Source organism: Ambystoma mexicanum, chromosome 1q (genome assembly GCF_040938575.1).
Source record: "Ambystoma mexicanum isolate Mex_15411 chromosome 1q, UKY_AmexF1_1, whole genome shotgun sequence".
NCBI classification, from domain to species: domain Eukaryota; kingdom Metazoa; phylum Chordata; class Amphibia; order Caudata; family Ambystomatidae; genus Ambystoma; species Ambystoma mexicanum.
The window spans coordinates 873,461,423-873,484,588 of record NC_090922.1 but is presented as its reverse complement, the minus strand read 5'-3'; the positions used below and the strand labels follow the sequence as shown (position 1 = coordinate 873,484,588).

The window sequence follows — 23,166 nt, the reverse complement described above, 5'->3', positions numbered from 1 at the left end:
ATGGCTTCACCTCATCCCCTGAATCCTTGTCTAGCACCCTGCTGGTGTCTGGCTGCTCAGAGCCCCGCTGCCTTTTCAGCTAGACTTTGCCATTGTAGTTCACTAGTGTTGTTAAATTAACACATTTTAAGGCGAAGGATTTGCTGCCAAGATTGCTGATAAAATTACATTATGGATGAGCTCTGTTTAATTTTCTATATCCACCAGTGTCCTATTATAACATTTCACAAAACATTTTTGAGTCAAGCATTTACAGTCAGAGATGCTGCACTCATTTTAAGATTGTCTCTGTGATGCAGCGGTGTTTGGGTCCATACTCCTCCATTACTCATCGAGTGGGTGCACTCGGTACTGAGCTGAGCCTGCTGTTCCTCCACTAAAGGGACTCAGCATAGCCATGAATAAAGGAGAAAGCAAAATGCAGAACTGCAATTTGGTGAAACGAACTCACCGCGCCTGATTAACAATGCGTTTTTCAATGGGATTTTTCAATTGAAAACGTTTTTGAAAATCAACCCCATCCCTGCCCAAATAGTGGCACGGGGTCACTATGCAGTATGCCCACTATTTAAAGTTCACCATTTTATATCGGATTTCATTAAAAAAAAAAAAAAAACTCCTGTTTTATGGCACTTACCTTTCTGCCTGCTTCATTCACTTTTCTGTTCCCAGCAATATATCCCCTGAAGTGATACCCATCGACAGGACAGGATGGGGTGTTCAGAACAGCAGATATGAATATGAAAATGCATGCTAATACATATTCCTAAGAAAGAATCCGGTCTCCACGAATTCATCACTATGTTTTTTTTCTTGTAGGCCGTCAATTGAGGAAGCCTTGCAGTGGCGTGAATCGCTGGACAAACTCCTGGAAAACAGCTGTAAGTTAACCCGAGGCTACAACATCATCATTCACATGTGTCATTTTTACAATGAGGAAAGTTCACATCGTTTCCTTCATCTCTGCTCTTGACGCTTTGCCATCAGTTATGTTTTCCCCATTAAAAAATGCTTAATTATGAAAGCAGAGAAAACCGAAAGGACATGTTTTTTTTGTTTAAATACCACCTAATACTGGGTTGGAATTGCATGAAGATTCGCTATAAGGAGTCCATAGAAAGCTTTGCAGTGGTAAATATGGTGCATTTATCCCATACAGTACGTTTGTTATATATACCATGTAGCAAATATCCGATGCAATCTCAATTAATCAGGCCCTATTTTAAAGGGGGTTTATCTTTACTACCATTGCCAGAATGAGGCCCAAGATGAATACTGTGTTTTGTTTTGGCCAACCCAATGCCATTCTGCACAGCTTAGTCACCACACCACCTCGCCACCTGAGATCCATAAACATGCGCCCCACTCTGGCTTCCGCCCTTGTCATGGCACTGAATCAGCACTACTTGACCTAAATAATCAATTAGGCAAGATCATGGATGCAGGTAAGCCAGAACTACTTCTCCTCTTTGACCTATCTGCTGCGTTTGGCTTAGTGGACCACAAGACTCTATGCCAACAATTCACAGCCTCCCACAAAATCACAACCTGGATCACCTCCTTCCTCGAAGGAAGAGCCATAAGAGTGTTCTCAGACCAGGCCTGCACAGCACCTGCTACCATCTACTGCTGAGTCCCACAGGGCTCATGTATCTCTCCCACACTTTACATCTTTACAAAGCCGCTCTTTGAGATCTTGGACTCCATCGGCATAGCATACACCTACTATGCCGATGACACCCAAGTCCCCGTCCCTCTTTCGGTACCTATGAAACTGATTAAAAGTCCTCAACACAGTCTACTCTACCATTCTGGCCTGGATGGCGGCCAAATGACTCTGCCTAAATGGAGATAAATCCGAAATCCTCCAAGTCAGTCCCAAGGAAACCCTAAAAAAAAAAAACTCAACAGTCAACACACCTCCTTCACAATTAACAACACACATATTTGTGTCTCATCCTCCATTAAGACTCTAGGGGTCTACATCGATGCCAGACTCTCAATGTCACTCCATTTCAACGCGATTGCCTCTTCAGCCGCGTGCTCCGCTAAGCTGATCAATGCGGTCAAACCTTTCCTATTTACTGAGATTTGTCTTTCCATTGCAGGAGCCACAATAGGTGCACAACTGGAATACTGCAATGTCCTCTCCACTGGCACCTCAGCAAAAAACGTAAATACACTCAAACAATTGAAAACAATACTGTCTGTGCTGCCCTCAACATACCCAAAAGAGATTACATCTCTGCTGCCAGACGCTCCGCACACTGGCTCCCGTCAAGGAACGAATCCTATTCAAGACCCTTGCCATCACTCATAAGTGCCTCACTCACACGGACCCACCATACCTGTCAGCAAAACTAGTTAGAGATGGCTCTTCCAAGCCCACCAAAACACCCTACTTCCACCAACTCAGCATCCCCATTGTCAAACGGGTACCAATTTACCTTTCATTGCTGCAAGACAATAGAACACCCTGCCGCCCACCCTCAGGAATGAACCTTCACATCGTGCTTTCCGCAAAGCCCTCAAAACCAGGCTGTTCAACTAACTCACACACCCACCTCCATCCAGAATACCTTATTTACCTTTTTGTGCTAAATTGTGTTCTGGATGTACCAGGTTCTCCTGTAATCCCACGAACCTCATACAACGTTATATGTCTCACCTCTGTAATTAAGTAACATACTTACCTCCATTGTAACAGTGCCGCAATGTCTAAGGGCTGTTTTGTGCGCTATACATATCTAAAAATAAATTTAAAAAATGCTGTGCTATCCATTCTTCTGATCTTTCTAAACAAGGCAAAATATAACGTATTGGCATTTAAAAGAAATACTTAAAGGTGTTGAATCTGCAAGGATCAAGCAAACTATTGGAAGAGTATTTAGTTTGGGTCTTAGGTGTCTTGTGTTCACACACTGAATCCTTACCCGTAATGCTGTGAAAGTATGAAATAGAAAGTCGTTAATTGGACGTGGGGCAAATGAAAGGGGTGAGTTTTGAGGTAGGCACATTTTGGGTGCTCTAAGATTTGTGAAAGGTGCATTGTTGGGGTAAATGGTTCATTTGTTTGAGCAAGCCAAACTGAAATACGTGCAGGTCATTTCATTTGAGTTAAAGAGATTTGCCTACGATTCCACAATGTGTTCAACAGTTCAATCCATGATCTGAGTCCAAATGTACTGCTTTCACAATCTCTAGTTTAGCCCGCGGGCTCCATTTCCTCTAAACAGCAGACATGGTTGTCTCTGTTTAAATATTGAATTAAATCACCAGCCATATTAGTTCAGCAATAAAAAATACACCTTAATGGAAACCAATCGGGTAGGAGTGTGATCCATTCTCTTCTTTCAATCAAACAACTCCCACTACCCTATTGTAGCCATTGTTTAGCATTGTAACTACCTGTCAGTCTCTAATTAAATTGGTTGATGCATTGCAATGAGTGCTCTTAATAACATTTCTACGAATTATAACATGATAGGACTTATAATACCTATTTTAAAATGTGAATCTATACAATTATTGAAACACGAATTTAGACTGATGTTTTGAACACAAATCAGTTCGTGCCTATTCTCATAATGATTTAGTTATGATTTTTTAATGAATGTTATGTGATTGTGTATTTTTCTCTTTTCTATAGTGATTAAGGTTTGTATTTAACCAGACAGAACTATTTAAATAAAAAATAAACAAGACAAATTGTTACTGATCTTACTGTTATCCAGCTTAATAGTACCCAATACACCAACACATGATAGATGGGAGGCTTAGTCATCACTACTAGGACTGATACCTATAACAAACTATAGGAGGAATTCAGTTAGTTGCCAAAAACACTTAACCCTTCGAGCCATCTCAATCCACTTCTATGCACGCTATAGAAAACGACCTGTTCTAAAACCTTTAACAGTACACATAGAAAAATGCTTTACTGATACAGTATGAAAAGTAAAAGTTAAATACATTTCAAACAAGGGCATTTTACACACACAGCAACGTATTCAGAGCTATATGTGTTCATATTTTCTAAGATGCCATATTAGGTAACACTGTGGAAACATTTCAGAATGCTTATGCCCACAGATTACGCTCACACTTTAGCATGAGTATCTTGCTTTGGCGTCTCAAATCAGCATAACTAGGAAAATAAGCATCAGAGCTACTGAGCATCATTACCAAATAGCAATATTTCGGGGGAACACAGGTTTCACAAAGCAAAACACGCTGGACTGGCATGAATCACTCTGCGTCAATTAGGTAAGTGGACCGGTGGTCCCTTGTACTGCCGCTGTGACCAGGGTTGGCAGGGAGAATTGCAGGGGAGTGTTAGGGAGAATTTTCATTCTATGGCTAATTTCCCTTACCTATAGAGTCCCCCAGCAGCTTTGCTGGATTTGAAGGGTTTATTTCTTTTTACCTGCGAAGAGTGAGACTCTTTTTCCCACTCTTAGGCATTTCTTGCTATGTGTGTTCTAGGCTATTTTTGTGTTTAATGCCTATGGGATTTGCTCTCACCCATAGGAACCATCTTTCTTCACATGTGTTACACAGCACCCTCAGTGCAGTGACACAGGGGTGTCATAGCGACCCCCAATTAAAGACTCCATACCCTGGACCGACTACTGTCTCCCAGGGCATGTAAAGTCCCCATTGACTTTGCTAGTCAAATCTTACGAATTTAACCAGTCCAACCCATCTTACTATGCAGGTACTGGAAAGGGTTAATAGTTTTTCCCTTGGGTTCATTTTCGAGGGGGTACCTTAAAGTCCCACTCTCTAAGGTTTCTGGCTGGTAGCAGTGGTTACTACCAAAAATATTCAACCGCAAATATTCTCCTACGGGACTTTCCCATTGTTCGAGGCTAACACTTTTACTGACAGCCTCTAACACACCGCCGGTTTATTTTATTATTAACTTTACTCCGGTAGGTTTTATTTGCCAGAACTTTAATATAACTTCTTTCTCGTGTCTTACTCTAAACTCCTAACTCAGGTTGGGGATCCTTTGATCGCTCTTTTGGCAGGCTTCTGCCAAGAAACCCTTCTTCGGCGCCTCTGAGTCTGGGGTGGTTATGTTGTTTGGGAGGGGAGTAGAACACCTGGACAGAGTTGCCGCAACAATTCAGGTCGCACTCTAACCTGATAGGCTGGAGGGTCTCCCGCCAAGAAGACCACTCCACTGTGTGAGTGACAGCTATGCTGTATGAATGGGTCTCTTTCTGCATAAAAGCAGGGTCCTGAGGACTGGAAGAGCGAGACATCGCCACTGGAACTACGGAACTGAAGGGCAGAGAAGCCACAGACATATTCAGCATCTACACCACTGGTGAAGCCCTGCCGAATCGTCTCACCACTTTTCTTCCACACGACGAGAGGAGATCTTCTTCAAAAGAGCCTTCTTCCCTTGAGCTGGTGGGAACAACCAGTTCACCCATCACTTCTCCGGACCTGCCTTGGTCGAATCGACAGTGCACAGAACTTGGAGACCGGATAGCCAGGCAGCTATCGACCCAGACTGTGATTAAAAGGAGCGTACCTTTCAAACTTCGTTTGGCAGCACCGCGGCTGGTTTCTTCCCTGGGTAGTGCAGTGACTCAAACCTTCCTCCACGTCGAGAGTCCCTCTTCTTCTGCTGGATCCCTCAGACTGCAGGAACTACCAGGAACAACCGCCACCGCCTGAGTCACTTCTTCACGTTTAAGGTACATTGTGCCACCAGGCCTCCCTTTCCTCATGGTAGCCCTAAAGGTGTTTTAAATCCTTTATCTACTTGTTGGGTTGGCCGCCCTCTCTCTTAACCTTGTCTTTCACCTTGCATCTACTTTTTCAATATTCGGTTACCAAAGACTTGACTGTGGCTACAAGAACATGTTTTGCTCCTAAACTCTTGGTCCTGTACCACTGACTCTGGCTCAGGCTTATTGACTCTGGCTGATTTGTTAGATCTGCTCTTACTAGATTGATTTTCAATAAGAAATGTGTTGATGCACCTGAACCTTCTAAACCCCTCTTCCTTCCTACTGTTTTAACTTGTGGAGTGCCATTTTGCTCAGTTTTCATTCACTTATCTTTCTGCTAAAGTGTCATTGTGCATTACTTGTTCACAATACTTCAGGGAAGTGTTGCTAGGTGGTGTCTGAAGATATTTCGGTTTAACTTGTGCTTTCCCTCCTTTTCGTTAAATTGATAGAGTGCCATTTGTAGTTGGTTTTCACTGTGCAGTTTTGCTCAGTTTTCACTCTACCGCAAACTTGTCTACAATCGAATAGGGAGCTGTATATACTTTTGCTTGACTAAACTTAACTTACTTTATCAACTGTGATTTATGTGTTGAACTAGATGTGTATAGAATAAATATATTCTCTTTTTGATACAAAACTTTGGTCAGTGTTTCCTTGTACATAGTACTGTGATACCTATTGTGTAAACCCTGAATACTGCTCATCTGCCTCTTGAGATAAGTCCGACTGATCAGCCACAGCTACCAACTAAATCTTTGTGGTACAGACTGACACCAAAAGGGATTTATTGCTCTCACCTGTAGTCCTAATCTGGTTTAGTGCTCCCTAAGCGAACTGCACTGGATTCTGCCTAACAGGGAGTCAAAGAGATTGACTGGTAAAGATGTTTATTCTGAAATGTGCACAATGTTGTGTAAAGGAAAACATTACACAGTTTAGAAAAAAACGTATGCATAGTGGCGTCTTGCCCTTCAAGTCTGCAATTGTCATTCAAGATCCCTCGTGGGTTTGCAGGTCACCCTGGAGGTGCGGGTTTAAGTGTACTCATATGTGTTTCCTGATATTTCTGTTTTCTTGGCTTCTTCATCGATGCATGTTTGGGTGGTGAAACCACCCCCTTTGGTCTTGGGTCTGGATTCTTAAGCCATGTTTTGGATTTGCTAGCACCATTTTGTGCTGAAGAATAATGTTGAGTAAGTGTTTCATCAGGACCCACACCTTTACTAAATACCTAGCTATTCAGCTAATACCAGCATGAGACCAGCACTGAATCCTATCCCAGAACCATCAGCTGAAAGCCACAGTAGAAATGCTCACTCCTTCCTGAGAACACAGTACTGAATGCTTAGCAGGAAATCCTCTTTCACTGACTTTAGACCCTGCTGTCCTGTTAAATAGACAGCATTTACGATTCAGAGGGCTCGCCTAATTAGATGCCTCATCGATTATTGAAGGTAAGAACAATGCTGCAAACTGTTAAAAAAACCAAGTGTTTCTGAACACAATAACCTTCTATCAACAAACACTGACACAAGATTATCACTAAAACCCCAACCAGCTATACACCTAATTGTGGCAATTAATCCCCGAAATTAAGGCACAACCTACAATAATGCAAACATACCAGGAACTCACACACAACCTAACATCTGGTAGGACTGGTTAGAAGTGACTAACTTGGGTTGGAACTGAAATGGATCTGATTGAATAATCCAACTAATATCCTACGGATTGAATACTGCAACATCAATGGGCCATCCTAATCAGTGGTCTGCAAGTTGATAACTACTTCACTCCCCAAATAGTGCAAAATGGTTTTCCACACACATGTGCAGGAGAACATTAGTGTGGGGAAACCATTTTATCTACCTACCTCATCTACCTAATTAAACAATTTGCTTCTAAAATCTCATATTCACATAATCCACACACACAACGATCCCCCAATATTGTTACCTCACATTTATCAGTTACCAAATCCATATTCTTCGAGCTATGAAGAACTCAATCCCACATCAGCAGCTAATACAGAACTAAAGAAACTATACGATGTTGGGCTCTTCCCTCTGGATAAACTTGTTCCCAAGTTTCACTGCCAAAAAACTCGAAAGAGACTACACTCAGGACTCAGGTACTTGTGATCTAGGCCCATCACTGCCACACGTTCTCCAACTGCCTCTCCTATCTGAGTAGCACAGCCTCCGTTTTTTATGCATGCACAGTGAGGCCACCAGTAATGGCAGAAAGGCACAATAGAAGACAGCTTTACCTTATGTATCATTACATCCAGGAGTCCACCCTCTATTTTTAATATGCTTTTGGTAACCTCCCTATCTAATGGTCCTGACCTGACACCTCATCATCTTCTTTCCTTTCCACTTTCCTATCCGATTCCCCACTACGTGTTTGCACCTAAATTCACATCCATTATTCTGTTTCCATTATCTTCACTGTACTAATAGATCTCCTGCATATCGTTGATACTTCAAAACAGTCTTGTTCCTCCTAGGCTCACACACCTTTCTCTCCTAAAGGTCTCCTCCTCCAACCTCTTTACTCTCTAATTCCTCTTCTTTCATCCCTCTGATATTCTTCCACTCTTCTCAGTCCTTTTGCTGATTATCCTTTTATTATCCTCTGCACTACTTTCACCCTCCTCTTTTTTCTAAATGACGGTACTCCACTCCACTCCTTTTATCTACCCAATTTGTCTCTCTCCACATCTCCAATCCTTTCATCCTCCTTCTCCTCCCTCACCACCTCCCTCTCCACTTGTCTCCAGCCTAGTCTGTCTTCTCTTTCTCTACTCAAGCCATCTTCAAATGCTCTCCTGCTTCCTCTCCATGCATCTACACAGCTATGCCTGTTCTCCTTTGGTATGTACCAGATGAGTTGGCGATTGTGGCTTTCATTTCCGAACTAGATTCACCTGTAGGCTTTTGGGTGTGGATTGGTGGATTTACTGGCTGTGCCTACGACTATAACTCTCTAACGTGTAACTAATTGTGCAGGGCTCAACATTGCAATTCTTAGACAGACAGATTAAGGGCTGAGGCCGCCATCTTGGTCAATGCCTTTACTGACAGCCTTGTGAAGAGTTTGTGTTCTCAGCTACTGTGGCCCTGATACCTTCCATGAGGAAGTACAGCAGGCCACTGCCTGATCACTTTGTGTGCCAACCAGGTATTATAGGAATATGGATGTTCTATTATGTGCAATCTAAGTCTACATGTATGATTCCAGAATCTGACAACAATTCAGCCTGCCTTTGGGTGTATAATACCAATGTAAACATTTATTTGACCTTTGTAGCATTTTGCCCTGGGAAGGTGCTGAACACTAGTAAATGGCAAAAGTCGGTGTCATGTGACACATCCCTGCCTTTTATGCATGACACCATGAGAATAGCCAGGGGACCTCCCCACAGTGCTCGCAGGCCTATCATCACTCAGCAGTGGCAGCACCCGGCCACATTAGTGAGCCCAGCACCCACACCCAGGAACAGGCAGGGGACTTTGTCCATTATGCCCTCTGCTTCCTATAGGCTCTCTTCCAAGAGGTATAGGGGGTAACAAATAAGATAACCCACAGTAGTCAGTATGTTACCTTTGTTGTGTATCACCAAAATCGTGTATGGCTGGATATATAAGCCACATAACTACCCTCGTATTAGTATTTGTGTTCCTTACCAGCCACACCAGGTTCATTGTCAATCAGTTTACAAATAATTTAAGGCATCCGCATCCCATTTTATGGCCAGGCATTCCATTTCTAAACCAGAAATATGATCACGCCAATCATTAGCTGCTGGACTGCAGATTGTTCCAGAAGCCAGACACGTAAGATGAGGTAGTCATTCCTTGTCAGTACAGGCTGTCACATTGTGGAAATGTTTACCATTTCATGTCCACCTCATCTTAAAAAAAATTTTTAAGTTGGAAAGTAACATGAATGTATTCCTTATTCGACACTAGATAGGTTGGTACCTGTTTCTGGTCCTAGGCTTTTTACTGCACCATCATGCACTTTTCAAGGGGAATGTTGCACTTTAAAAAACACAAACCATACCATGCCATTTCATAGCATACTAGCATAGTTCTTTTACCTGGCATAGGGTTTCCTGCTTATAAATAGGATTGGTTGTTCTAGGCCTTTCTGGTCCGGGGACAGGACAGCCTCAACCCCTAGCATGGAAGCAGCTGCCTGTGATATTAATGGTTCATGAAAGACGGGCATAATGAAGATAGGTGGATAACAGTGGGGGTTCTTCAGTTGCCTAGGAGCATCTTCCACACTCTTATTCTTCAGAATCTCGGAGCACTTAGATGCCGTCAGGTGCCAATGTTGCTAGGTTTGGCATGAAGTGCCCCGAATTGTTTGACTAGCACGAAGACGGATGAGGGGTCTTTTTTGGTATCTAATGGTGGGATCCTCCGGATAGCCTCCATTTTAGCTTCTTGCGGTTGTACCAATGGGCGAATTTCGAACCAAGGTGTTTCACTGGAGTTAAAGTGAGGAGGAATTGCTCTGGAGTGACTCTCTGACAGGCTCTTCAGAGACTGTGTTGTGTTAAGAAAGGAGTTATGATATGATCGTTTATTTATATAGTGCCTATACACAATGTGTTTCAAAGCGCTTCAAGGCAAGGGAGGGAACAAGGGAAAATACAACCACATTCTTACAGGCCATGAACAGTAAGGATGTGAAATTAACTATCGTACTGGGCCTGATGACATTTCCGATAGTGCAAGAGCTAAGACATAGATAAGGAAGGGAGGGGGAGAGTGGGAAGGAAATGGAAACAGACAGGCGACTACCATACTAGGCCTGACGACATTTCTGGTAGAGCCAGAGAAAAACAAAAAGTGAGGGAGAGGGGTGCCGAAAGGGAGGGGAGGAACAACACAAGCGACAATCATACTAGGCCTGACGGCATTTCAGATAGTGCTGAAGGGGTGGTAGGGAGGAAAAAAACAGTAATGGGAGGATGGAGGAAACAGACAAGGTTGCTATCATATTAGGTCCAGGGACAATTCTGATAGAGTAAGTGCATATAAGAAAGTAAGGGGAGGAGATAGGAAAAGGGAGAAGGTAAAGGAGGAGAGAAAAGAGAGTAAGCAGTCAAAAAGAGTGGAGAAGCAAGAGTGGAGAGTGAATACAATTGCAGAAGTCAACAGTAACACAATGTTGCAAGCCAGGATACAAGATGCAGATGGGAACAGCATGATTCAGGGCCACCATCAGTACAAGATACAAAGGAAGTCCAGCATGAGAGTTGAGAAAGAGTGATGTGCCGTGAATGAATGAAGTCCATAAAAATCAAATACAGCATTGGCCACAAAACAGTGATGGTGAAGGAAGGCACCAGGTTGGCGGGACTTGCTAAGTGGTGAAAAAGAGCGGGAAGCAGGAAGGCACCAGGTGGGCGGGGCTTGCTAAGTGGTGAAAAAGAGCGGCAGGCAGGAAGGCACCAGGTGGGCGGGGCTTGCTAAGTGGTGAAAAAGAGCAGCAAGCAGGAAGGCACCAGGTGGGCGGGGCTTGCTAAGTGGTGGAAAAGAGCGGCAAGCAGGAAGGCACTAGGAGGGCGGGGCTTAGGCCAGGTGACCTAGATCCACTTGCACCTGCTCCCCATCTAGTTAATTGGCATTAAAGCAGTTAATCTATACTGGTCCATGATAGAATATAGTTGTGATTTGTGAACATGCTGTTGCAGTTTATTACACGGTCACACTCAACTCAGGGAGTCCCCCCATCCCTCCCCAAGCAAGCTGACGCACAACAGAGCACTGTTTAGTTTAGCTTCAATTTGGTGAGACCTCCAATCTGTGTCATACCCAACCCCAACAAGTACCCTGTGCCACCAATTGCCTAGGAACCAGGCCGGTGTGTAGTAAGAATATATATTTATTAATATAGTTACTCAAGATTTGACAAACAGAGTAACATCAGCCACCAATGCTGTGGTAAGATCACACGATAACTTGCTTATATAAAACAACACAGGTGACATTTTGAAACATGCGATAATAGCTTTCACAGATTTAATTTCAATCTACTTGATAGAAAACATTCATAATCTAATACAGGGGCCACAGGAATGACTTACTTTGAAACAATACTTTTCTCCCAGCAACCCCCACCGTCCAGACCTCCATTTAATATGACCCCTTTAATTGAAAGACAAGATGCAGGGAGTAAGGACACAATCGAAAAATTGTTTTGCTGCTGATTTAAAAGGTGCTGTTTGGGAAAGGAATTCAATGGGGAACATTGTTTTGGGCTTATTCAAAAACCAAGGTTGGGAAAAAAGAACTCAAATGAAAATCGTTTTTCAACACACTTGAATATAAAAGGAAGTTTGAGGTCAGAGAAAAATAAAAACAAATGAAAAAAATGTCGTTTTGCAACACACATGCAGATGAAATACAATATTTTGCAATTCTGCTTTAAAATTAATGGGCATTTCATTTTACACCCTCCACACTGACTTGAAAGCTGGTGTTATAGGGATTGTTTTTGGGATTATGGACATCCACTCCCCTCCCCCTTTTGTAAAGAAGTCAAGGATTTCAGAGACAGTCAACCAGGTCTTTATGGGCTATACCAGCTCTAACACACTGGGCATGAGCTATTGTTAGTTTCTGATTATAACAACCCTCATCCCGTGATCTTCTATGTTGGAATTCATTGATTTACTTTAATGATTTACTTTGCTAAGGATCTACACAGTTTCCCCCATCCCCACACTTTAATGGAAAACAGCAGGGCTCCTCTGTGGACAGCAACTAGACTCCTTCTGCTCCTCTGGTTTGGGTCCCCAGCTAGCATCTCTTATGTCCCAGCCACTGTCTCAAATGCAAGGATTGAAGCCTCTCTGCTATTTGTTCCTTGCAAGAGTCCAGCAGCAGCTCTCTCCCAGAATAATTCACCAAAAAGTCCAGTTTAGTTGCATACTGGTACTTTTCTATGGCTAGTGACACGGCAACCTTGTCATGATTGCCATGGCCAGCATTGGCCACCTTGTTCCCTTCACCTCCCCCACCACACCCCTTGCCCGCTGAGTTCAGAGATGTGCATGATGTAGGCGGAGGGAGGGGAATAGATGCATCATTTAAAATTGACAAGGATTCCTGCATCTTTCGTTCTGTAAATTCTCATACTGTAATAACTTCCTGTGTCTTTCAAATAACCCCACGATGATGCATTTGTGTGAATTCTATATTTTACGACGAATCAGACCATGTTAATTTTACCTCAGCACGCTCTTCCTGAGCAGAGTTACTGTTTTTCTTGATTTACTCATAAACTGTACTAGTGAATAATATGACACTTCATCATACAAATGTTAATTTTGTCCTTCACCACACCAACTTTCAAATCTCTCTTAATCATGGGAAGGCCCAAATCACATTTTTCTTTTTTTTTTTAAACTTTTGTTTATTGGCAGGATGTCAAGACAGGTGCATCACAGATTGCGCAGCGACAAACAAACATCAAAGCAGCGCACAAAGACATTACATCATAACTATTATAGACATCTTAGGCAGGGGAGAGTTGACGGCATGGATGGGCACAAATGTCACGTTTCTTATGGAGAGTTGGGTTGGATCACTGGGGGCGTAGAGCTCCGTTCGCACTCATCTCTATTGTTCAGGTAGCTGCAGAATTCTGACCACACATTTCTTGGCCAGGATGACATGGGTAGGGATCTGATATACTCTTCTTCACACATTTGCACCCAGGTGAGGGCTTTCAACCACATCATAACGGTGGGGAGGGGGGTTGCAGCGCTCCAAGCACTGCAATATGCATCTTTTGGCGACAATTGCACTTACATTTAAAAATGTTGACATTTTCCTCTCATTTTCTCCTACCCAGATTCCGAACAACAAGGCTAATGGGTCTAGGTCTACTGGGGACCCAATTATCTCTGATAGTGCCTTTGTCACTTCCCCCCAGAACAGATTCAGCGCGGCGCAGGACCAAAACATGTGTATATGATCCGCCTCACTGGATTTACATTTCGGGCATGTTTGGGTCAGGGTGCGTGTAAATTTCGCCACTCTGTGCGGTGTGTAATAGAGCCTATTGATGAGTTTATATTGTATGCAGCGGAATCTGGTGCTAATGGAAACTTTACACGTGTGTGCACACATTTTGCTCCACAGTTCATCAGTGATTTCCGTTTCCAGCTCCCCCGCCCATGCTTCCCGTGGTTTAAAGGTTGTAACTTCTATCTTTTCCAGCTGCATTTTGTACAAAGAGGATATCATGTCCCTGTCTCTTGCGGAATTCAATATGTATTGGAGTTCAGGTGAGTCAGGGGGTTCGTCCGGGAATGAAGGCCACAACATCCGTACCGCTGCTTTCAGCCTGTAGTATTGTAGCATCTCGAGCGCAGAGTTGGAATGTCCGGTCCGCCATGTTTGTGGAGTAATAAACGTGCCATCGGGAAATAGGTCAGTTAGGGCTCGATGGCCCAGGTTTTCCCAGTGCCGCGATAGGTGTTGGTCGTGCATGGGGGGGAGTCCGGGGAATTGCCATATGGGAAGCCACTTATAGTATGGGTGTTGTTCTTGCCTAGCGTGCAGGATATTCCTCCAGGCCCTGATCATAGTGGCCACCGGGTCTGTCGGAGCGTCCGTCTGGAACGTGTGGTGTAGTAGTAAGGTCATGATGTTGATCCTGTCCCCAGCTAGTTTCTCTAACTTTAAGTGTGGGGTGGGGTCAGGTGTGTGTACCAGTGGGCAGCATGTTGGGCCTGTGCCGCGTTCCAGTACAGTAATAAATCTGGGGCTGTGAGACCCCCTTTCTCATAAGGTATGGTCATGTGCTGCCACTTCTTCCGAACCGCACCAGAGTGCCAAAGAAATTGGGCGCACTCCGAGTGAAGCCTCTTAAAGTATTGCTTCCCGGGCCACACTGGTACATTAACAAAAATGTAGAGGAGCTTGGGAACCACTATCATTTTTATTAGGGAGAGTCTGCCCGCAAGGGATAGTGGGAGATTGCGCCATTTGAGCATCTTGGATTCGACGTGCGTTGCCATTGCCACGTAGTTATCTGCCAATAAGGAGGCTCTGGTTAGTGACACTTGAACCCGAGGTATTTAATGCCACCTGGGGACCCGCGTAAGGGGTATTCGCATGCCAGTTGTTGAGTTGCAACAGTGAGAGGGAAGATGTCTGATTTGGAATAATTGATGGTGAAACCAGAGTACGTGCCTATTTTTGTTATGTCTCGGATGATCGGGTCTAAGTGTGTGGAGGGGCTTCTGACATATAGAAGTACATCATCTGCGTACAATGAGATAATTTCCGGCGTGTCTTGTAAACGAATACCTTTGCTGGTGTGTCGATCCCTCACGTGATCAGCAATGGGCTCGATGGCGAGCGCAAAAAGGATGGGGGAGAATGGACATCCCTGACGAGTGCCTCTGTGTAGCACAAAGGGAGAGGAGGGAACAGAGTTGACCAGCACCCTGGCCAATGGTCTTGTGTATAGTAATTTTATACAGGAGATCATGTTAGGTCCTACTCCCATTTTCGTTAGCACTGCCCATAAGTATTGCCATGAAACCATATCGAATGCTGTTTGGGCTTCCAACGTTACCGCTACTGCGTCAGCCTTTGGATCGATTCTAGATAGTACGTTGAATAGACGGCGGATGTTAAGCGCAGTGGAGCGACCGGGAACGAATCCACTTTGATCGCTGTGGACTAGATAGGGCATGAATGGGAGGAACCTGTTGGCGATTATCTTGGCAAAGATTTTCACGTCCGTGTTGATGAGAGAAAGGGGCCTGTAGGACCCACATACATCCAGTGGTTTCCCTGGTTTAGGGAGGACTGTTATCAAGGCTTCTCTCAAAGAGGAGGGAGAGTGTTTAGTCAGAGTGATTCGATCCAGACCCCGTACAGTACAGGTGCCAGTATAGCAACATGCTCCCGATAAAACTCAGATGTGAGCCCATCCGGGCCCGGAACCTTGACCTTAGGGAGGTCTGAGATCACCTGGACTATCTCATCTAAGGTAAACAGAGCATCAAGGCGCTCCCTGGTATCCTGGGAGATAAGGGTCATAGGAATGCCTTCGAGCAGATCATCTAAATCCCGAGCTGTGTGCTCAGGTTGGGCGCCATATAGGTCAGCATAAAAGCTAGCGAAGGTGTCAAGAATAGGTTGTTCCGACCAGTGTCGCTGACCTTTTTCGTCTATTATACTATCAATGCGAGTCCTGCCACCCTCAGCCCGCACCAGCCTGGCCAGGGTCCTACCCGGTCTGTCTCCCTTGCCATATCTTTGGGCCACAACAGGACGGGCATAATATCGCACCTCGCGCAAGGAGTGTGCCTCAAATTGTTCCAGTTCCATTTTGATTTTTGCTAGGGTTGTTGAGGCTGGTGTGGATACATATTCTTGTTCTAGGGTTTTGAGCTTGGTTTCGGAAGTGTTTAAGGCCTGCCTTATGGACTTGAGGACCCCGGCTTCCCTAGAAATACACATCCCTCTAATGTACACTTTGAATGCCTCCCAGAAGATCCCTTCAGGTGTGTCAGACATGTTGTTGTTGTCAAAGAATGTGTTTATGTCCGCCAGGATATAAGCCTTAAAAAAGATGTCCCATAGGGCGTCACCCTTAAAGTGCCAGGCAGGCTGGGGAGACAGTGTATTACCAAGCTGTATCTGGAGCAGCCCAGGGGAGTGGTCATAGAGCATGCGTGCAAGAATCTTAACATCCGACACCCTACCCACGTGGCCACCCGACAGAAGGAACAAATCTATTCTTGAGGAACTATCGTGCACCGTTGAATAGAAAGTATAGTCTCTTTCCTGGGGATGGAGCGTTCTCCACACATCATGTAGGTTCAGGGAGCTCATATGTGTATGGAGTCGTTTGGCAGTTCGAGTTATGGCCCTACGAGTGGTAGTAGTTCTATCCAGGACGTTATCCAGTATGAGATTCATGTCCCCCCCCCAAATAATGGGGACTTCTGCATATTTCATAAGGATGGCAATTAACGTTTCTATAAATTCGGTGGAATCAGTGTTGGGTGCGTATGTGTTGACGAGCATACATTCTTTGTTGGCCAAAGTACAATGCAAAATTACATATCTACCTTCTGTGTCGATGTGGGATGTGTGGAGTGTGAAGTTTACCGATTTGTGGATGAGGGCAAGAACTCCCCTGGCTTGAGTGGAATATTGTTGGAGCCCCAGGCTCGTGCTAGGTTTGATGATAAGAGTTTTAGAGCATGCGTCTCCTGTAATAGGAGCACTTGGACCCCATGTCTTTGTGCATATGCCGTAATCTTACGAGACTTTGTAAAATTCGTCAATCCCTGAACATTCCATGTAATCATTTTAATAGCCATGTGGGTAATTTATGGGACATCCCTAGTGTAGAATCTGTCTCTTACTCCTGCCACATGCACTGCATTAGCGCAAGAACGCCTCTCATCAGAACCAGTCCCGACCAACCTGCCATTTTGTGTATAACTTTCCCCAACCCTGCCCAGCAAATCACATTTTTCTTAATAACCTCTGTTATGTTTATCACACAAAAATCATTTTAGCATGGTTTAAAGGAGATTTCTGTCACCTTTAATAAAAGTCTGGAACAAGCTTTGTGGCATATACGCTTCATGCAACAAAATGTATTCTTCTATTAATTAAAACCATGTCCCACAAGCCTCACTCACTTTCCTAGCCCCCAACTTTTCTTAGGTTTCAATTCCCAAATACACTTACAGGGCATGCGGCTTTGAGCCCATGTTGATTGTAGCTTTCCAAAAGAGCTTCAAGAGGACTCTGCTTCAGGCCTAATGCACATTACGTAAAAAGGCCTGACCATAGGTTACTTCTGCAGGACCTGTTATCAGAAACTAATTGACAACTAGCCATCTTTCTCTTAGAGAGCCCCAGCCAACAGGTTATGGGTCACAGTTGCATTTCAGTGGCAATGCCTCTCTGCATCCATGTTTCTCAAAGTACAGCTTTAGATCAACCAAAGGTTTTTACGTTTGACATTTTGCACAGCATTGTTTTTAACATTTTGTATAGTAAATGACATTTAAACCTGTTGTTCGTAACATATAGTTTTTGCTTCCACAATATTAACCTAGAGATACATTCAGAATTTCATCAAATAGGCCAGTTAACAGAGAGCATCAGTGTTCGCTTCTACCAACCAAAAGGAGGCCTCGCCTTTTCAATGATGTCACTTTAATGTCGAAAAGTACATGTTTTTATTTGTGACAAAGGCACAGTGCTTGGCTTAACTTTAGAATTCTGGGTCACAATATTGTGCTGCATTGAAAATAATGTACACACTGCTATCTGTCTCTTTAAGTAGAAAGTGTAGCTTTCCATGCATTTAGGAAAACAGCATTTTCACCCACATGTGTCTTTTGCCATGCATTGGGCACATCCAGCACTTTAATTTTCCAGGGAGATTTGTATTCACTCGAGCGCCTGTTCATTCTGGTAAAGTGGAAAGAGGCCCATTTCTGTTCATGTCACTTGTCCTTAAGTCAGAATTTTCTTTTGGACTAGCCTGAACTTTCCAATGGGTAGTACCAGTCAGCTTCACTCTTAAATACGGGCCTCACCTCTGTATTTCTGGCATTCAGGGGCTATAGTCTACCTCATAATGGAACACTTTTATGAAATCCTCTAATCATCGAAATCCAATGCATGTTATGTAACTTGCTCTTTCTCAGCATAATTTAAATTTGTATCTCAGCCTGCAGAACACTGACAGACAGGAATGTGCTCAGTGAAATATTCAATTTTCTGTCATCACTGTTGAAAGGATGATGTGTCATTCACATGATGCAAATCTGCAGAGATGTGCGGAGAATGCAACAAGTGGCAACTGAATTAAATGCCAATTTTAGCTAGGTTGAAAAAAGTAGAAGCCAAAAACGTAAGACTTTGAAGAGTATGTGAGGACAAATAGGAAAACTACTTGAACATCATGTTTGGTTAGTTCTATGTTTTTGCCATGTTGTCATTAAAAACCTAAAGCTAATGATGTGTTTCCCAAAACACATGTTTACATGTTTGCAATTTTGGAAAAGCACAACAAAGCTGGTAACACTGTAGAACACAACAATGCACCAGAGAAAATGATTGCTATTGAAACCTACTTCGTTGCATAAGGGACTGGAGCAGCCAAACATGTTAATTTATGTAGCTCTCATTTCACATTGAGAACTCAAAACAATGCTGACAGAATTATGATGTGACCCATTTGAAGGTGGTTGTCTAGGCATCATTGAGGATTATTTGGATGTGCTCCCTGTTCTCTGGTGGGTCTGAAAGAGAGTTGGTAGGTTTGGTGATTTAGTAGAACATAGAGCTTTTTGTTGATGATGCAGATCAGAAGTATTCTGAGCTATGTTTTCATAATGTAACATATTATTTGAATAAATGTGATGTTCGCTATTAAGTGTCACAAGGTCAGAATTATTTATTTGCATTGAAATTTACATAATTAATGTTAAACAGACAAAACAAAGTAAAACCAAAATTCCCCAGTCACTCTTCTATAAGGAAAACATGCTATGTTTGTAAGCCTTAATGAAAACATAAAAGCATAGTTTATATGTGCCTCTGCATTGTTTGTTTTCATGTGAAAGGGGAACCTGTTGAAGTATGCAACTTCAATTCTAATGTTCCATAAGGGAATAATACACAGAATATTGATTATAAATCACTTGTGCAATCACAAATATTGATGACCAGAGTCAAGCATGAAATTGTAAATTTCAATCTTTATTAAATGTGACAGACGTTCTTAAAATGCACAAGCGAATTGTCAACATATTTTGAAATCAAAACATTTGTTTGTGCATAGGTCAGCTCTGTTGTGAAGCAGTAATGTCCAGACCACAGTACCCATCACTTTGATCAATGCAAATAAGATGAAACGTGCCTATCTGTGTTTACCCAAGGCAATGGATTCTGATTCTGAAATTCAAATGTAACATTTAAATGAAAGTGTTTTGCCTTGCAACATGTGTATTTACAGTTTTATATTTTTAAGCTAACCTGAAAGTCCACAATTCCAGTGTAAGGTTGATTATTAGGAGCATACACAGGCCTCTAACCCTGACCTTGAAAAACATTAAGCCTGAGCTAATTGAAAGGAGGCAGTCTATTGAGATTGATTTAGCGACAAACATCCAATTCAAGCTGCATTTTGTACCAAGATGTGCATCACAAAAGAAGCATTCAAAACTGTTTAGTCTGGTTTGGAGACTCAGATATATATCTGGATTCAGCAGCAAAACACAAACCAGATGCATATAAATAAAATATATTAATGTGTATGATTTATGCATAACTCCCTCATTCTAATAACTCTAGTATGTCTGAAAGGACAGAAATATAAATCTCATATCTCATATTCTTATGAATCTGAATACATAATTCTCATCAATGGTATGTGTTCATGTAGCCAACTAAATAAAACATGCATATTCCCTTTTGTTATTCAATTCACTCCAAAAGAAGAAGGCTACATTTTAGATTGGCATACCCTCATGACACATCAATATTCACTGGTCTAAGAGAACCCACATTGAGGGTCATGGCGGGCATGAGGAAGAGAAGGAACCTGTTGCACGCGCTGTCCAATCCAAAATTCCACATCAAATGATGGTCTGTGGGTGGATATTTCTGGGTATTTAAACTCCAACTCATATGAAGAAGGAAGAGTTCTGTGAAAAGAGAAGAGCAAGGGATCCCATCTGACAAGAGATTTGTAGATTTGGATTAAAGCTAGATGTTCAGATGGGGAAATGTTGTTGAAATGGCCTTTCCTCACATTAGACAGAATGCAGTGACCTTGCCAAAGGCAGAACCTGATTACCTGATAGTGTTTTTGGGAATAGGTGGTTACTAAAACGTAGCAATTACCTGGTGAAACTACCTGAGGCCGGTCAGTGTCCCTAACTGTCCTGGCCTTTGAAAGACAAATAATTATCACCCCAGATTATTCAGACAATTTTCCCAACTATTAACTAAATCCCAGATAGAAATAACAAGTATTCTGGGGAATCGGTTTTACAAGCTTTGCCACTGAAAGGGGGCTATAATTCAATGTGTATGTGAATTTTGTATTTAAATATAAAATGTAAACCCTAGTTAACATCACCTTCAACATCAACTCTCGTATCGATTGTGCACTGTGTTACTCCTAAATTACTATGCTAGGTCCACACAAACATAACAACAAACACTAAGAAATGACACGAGAAATAGGAGAACAATGGACACACATGAAAACACACAAGTCAGTTTCAATTATAACAATAGAATACATTTATTCATGCACAGCAAGACATGATGCAAACACTACTATAATGCAAATCTCAAATGTTCACCTTTTATGGTCTGGGTGCAAAACTACAATGCAATGCAGTAACTGGAAGCCTTACAGGCTTCTATTGCAAGCAATCTAATTAGCTGGATCTATAATGCTAATGCAGCCTAATAACAACAAATGCAGCCTAATAATAATTTGAAAGTGTCAGCATTCCTCTCCAATCCACACCACATTTCATACTCTCTCTCTTAGACAATCCCTGTCTGATTTCCCCTTCTCCAAACCCAAAGCTCTGTGTGAGTGTCTGTCCTAATTCCCCATCATGTGTCTTTTTCAGATCAATTAGGCCTCATATCAGCAATACTCCCCTTCTGCCATGTGCAAGCTTCCCCCACTGAACTACATTGGGCTGATCTCAATCACCAGGCCCTTTTCTCCTTTCCAGCTCCCTCTGCCAGTCTGGTCACTCAAACTGCCTCCCTCAAGCCTCTACAAAGCTTATCGATCTCCCCCAAGCTGGTCTGCCAAGACTTCATGCCAATGCCTCCATCAATGCCACACCAAATGCCTCTCTCTCAATGGCACCTTCCTTTCATTCGCCTCTCGATCTCATGCCAATGAAACGTCTCTCGATCTCCATTTAAAAACTCCCAAAGCCTCTCCTCTGGATATACTATTCAATGATGTACATAAATCTCTATGGTTACATTAAGCATTCACTCATCTCTCTGTCAGCATTTCTAAATCTGAGCAGTGCCTGAAAGTATGTGATGCATGTCTTGTTCTGTTTAGTTACTGCGTGTTCTGTCATCCTGACATTTGTACATCATATCTTGGACATGCTATCTGTGTAACAAAACCATACTATCCTCCTATCTCCCTCCATATTCCTCTATTCACTCCATTGAAATCCCCCTCTTCTGTCTCTCTGTGCAAAACACTCGCTCCCTGCTGCATGGCCACCACCTTTTCTCGTCTGCCAACCCAGCTAGTCAGGCCTGCTGATACCATGCCCTTCTTCGCTTCTACTAAGGCAAGAGTCACTGTCTTATCTCTGTTTGAACAACCAAACTGTTTACGCATTCCTCATTCCAGTGTAACTTCAAACAACTTTTGCAGGCCTCAGAGCGTTTCTTCTGTCTCATTCTGGATGGCTTAGGAGCCAGCTACATGCATTCTATTCTCAAATGTAGTGCCAAACGCATTCACTCATACCAAGCGCTATACTCAAAGCTCAATGCATACTCCTAAGTGCACACTCATGCATGTCTCTACAATGCATACATAATACATATGTCTAAACATGTCTTCTACAAGGCACTTAATATAACAGGTCTCATTCTATAGCAAATGCAAATGGCTGCATAATATGTGGATAGTCTAATGTCACTACTAATCAGGATGCAATGATGGATAAATGCTTCCTAAATGGGTACTGAATTACTAATGATTCACTAAATGAGTAATGGATTTCTAATGATAACATACCAGGCTTCTTCATACAATGTCTGGTTTTACAATTATTCATGTGCTTACATGTATGAGACAGTTGTGTAGGATGGTGCTCAAATTTAATCTACCTGTCATTGTGTATATTTTTTGGGTATCATCTACATAATTATAACAATAGACCCCACATATTTTTATCAACTCCATCTTTTTGGTTAAGAAGATGTTAAGGAGGAGGTGTGAGAGGCTTGACCTTTGTGGGACCTCACAAGGTATGGTACATGGGGTCGAACTGAAAAGGGGGATCCATGCAATTTCTGGCCTGTCATTAAGAATGATCACAGTGCATTGTAGAGGGCCATTTTTTTAGAACTGTTAATTAGTGTTATATGGTCGATGGTGTCAAATGCATATGAGATGCCAAGCAGTATTGAGTGCAGAGGTGCTGTTTTCATCTGTGGATAGTTTGGGATTGTCCTAAATGGATAATAGTTCTGATTTGATGCATCCCATCAGTCTAAAACCAATTTGTGAGTAATCTAATAGGTTTTTTAATTCTGTATTCTAAAAAAAATGGGCATGTAGACATAGATTTCTGGAATTTTGGATGGGTACGGGATGTCTGCGCTGGGTT

General features: G+C 42.7%; 1 protein-coding gene across 1 annotated transcript in view; it reads left to right on the top strand.

Moving 5' to 3' along the window:
- LOC138538382 (regulator of G-protein signaling 5-like) overlaps nt 1-23,166 on the top strand; it is a 270,644-nt gene that overhangs the window by 209,263 nt on the left and 38,215 nt on the right. The window contains exon 3 of the mRNA XM_069641526.1: nt 820-881. Within this exon, the coding sequence (XP_069497627.1) occupies nt 820-881 (62 nt within the window). The remainder of the gene's footprint in view (nt 1-819; nt 882-23,166) is intronic.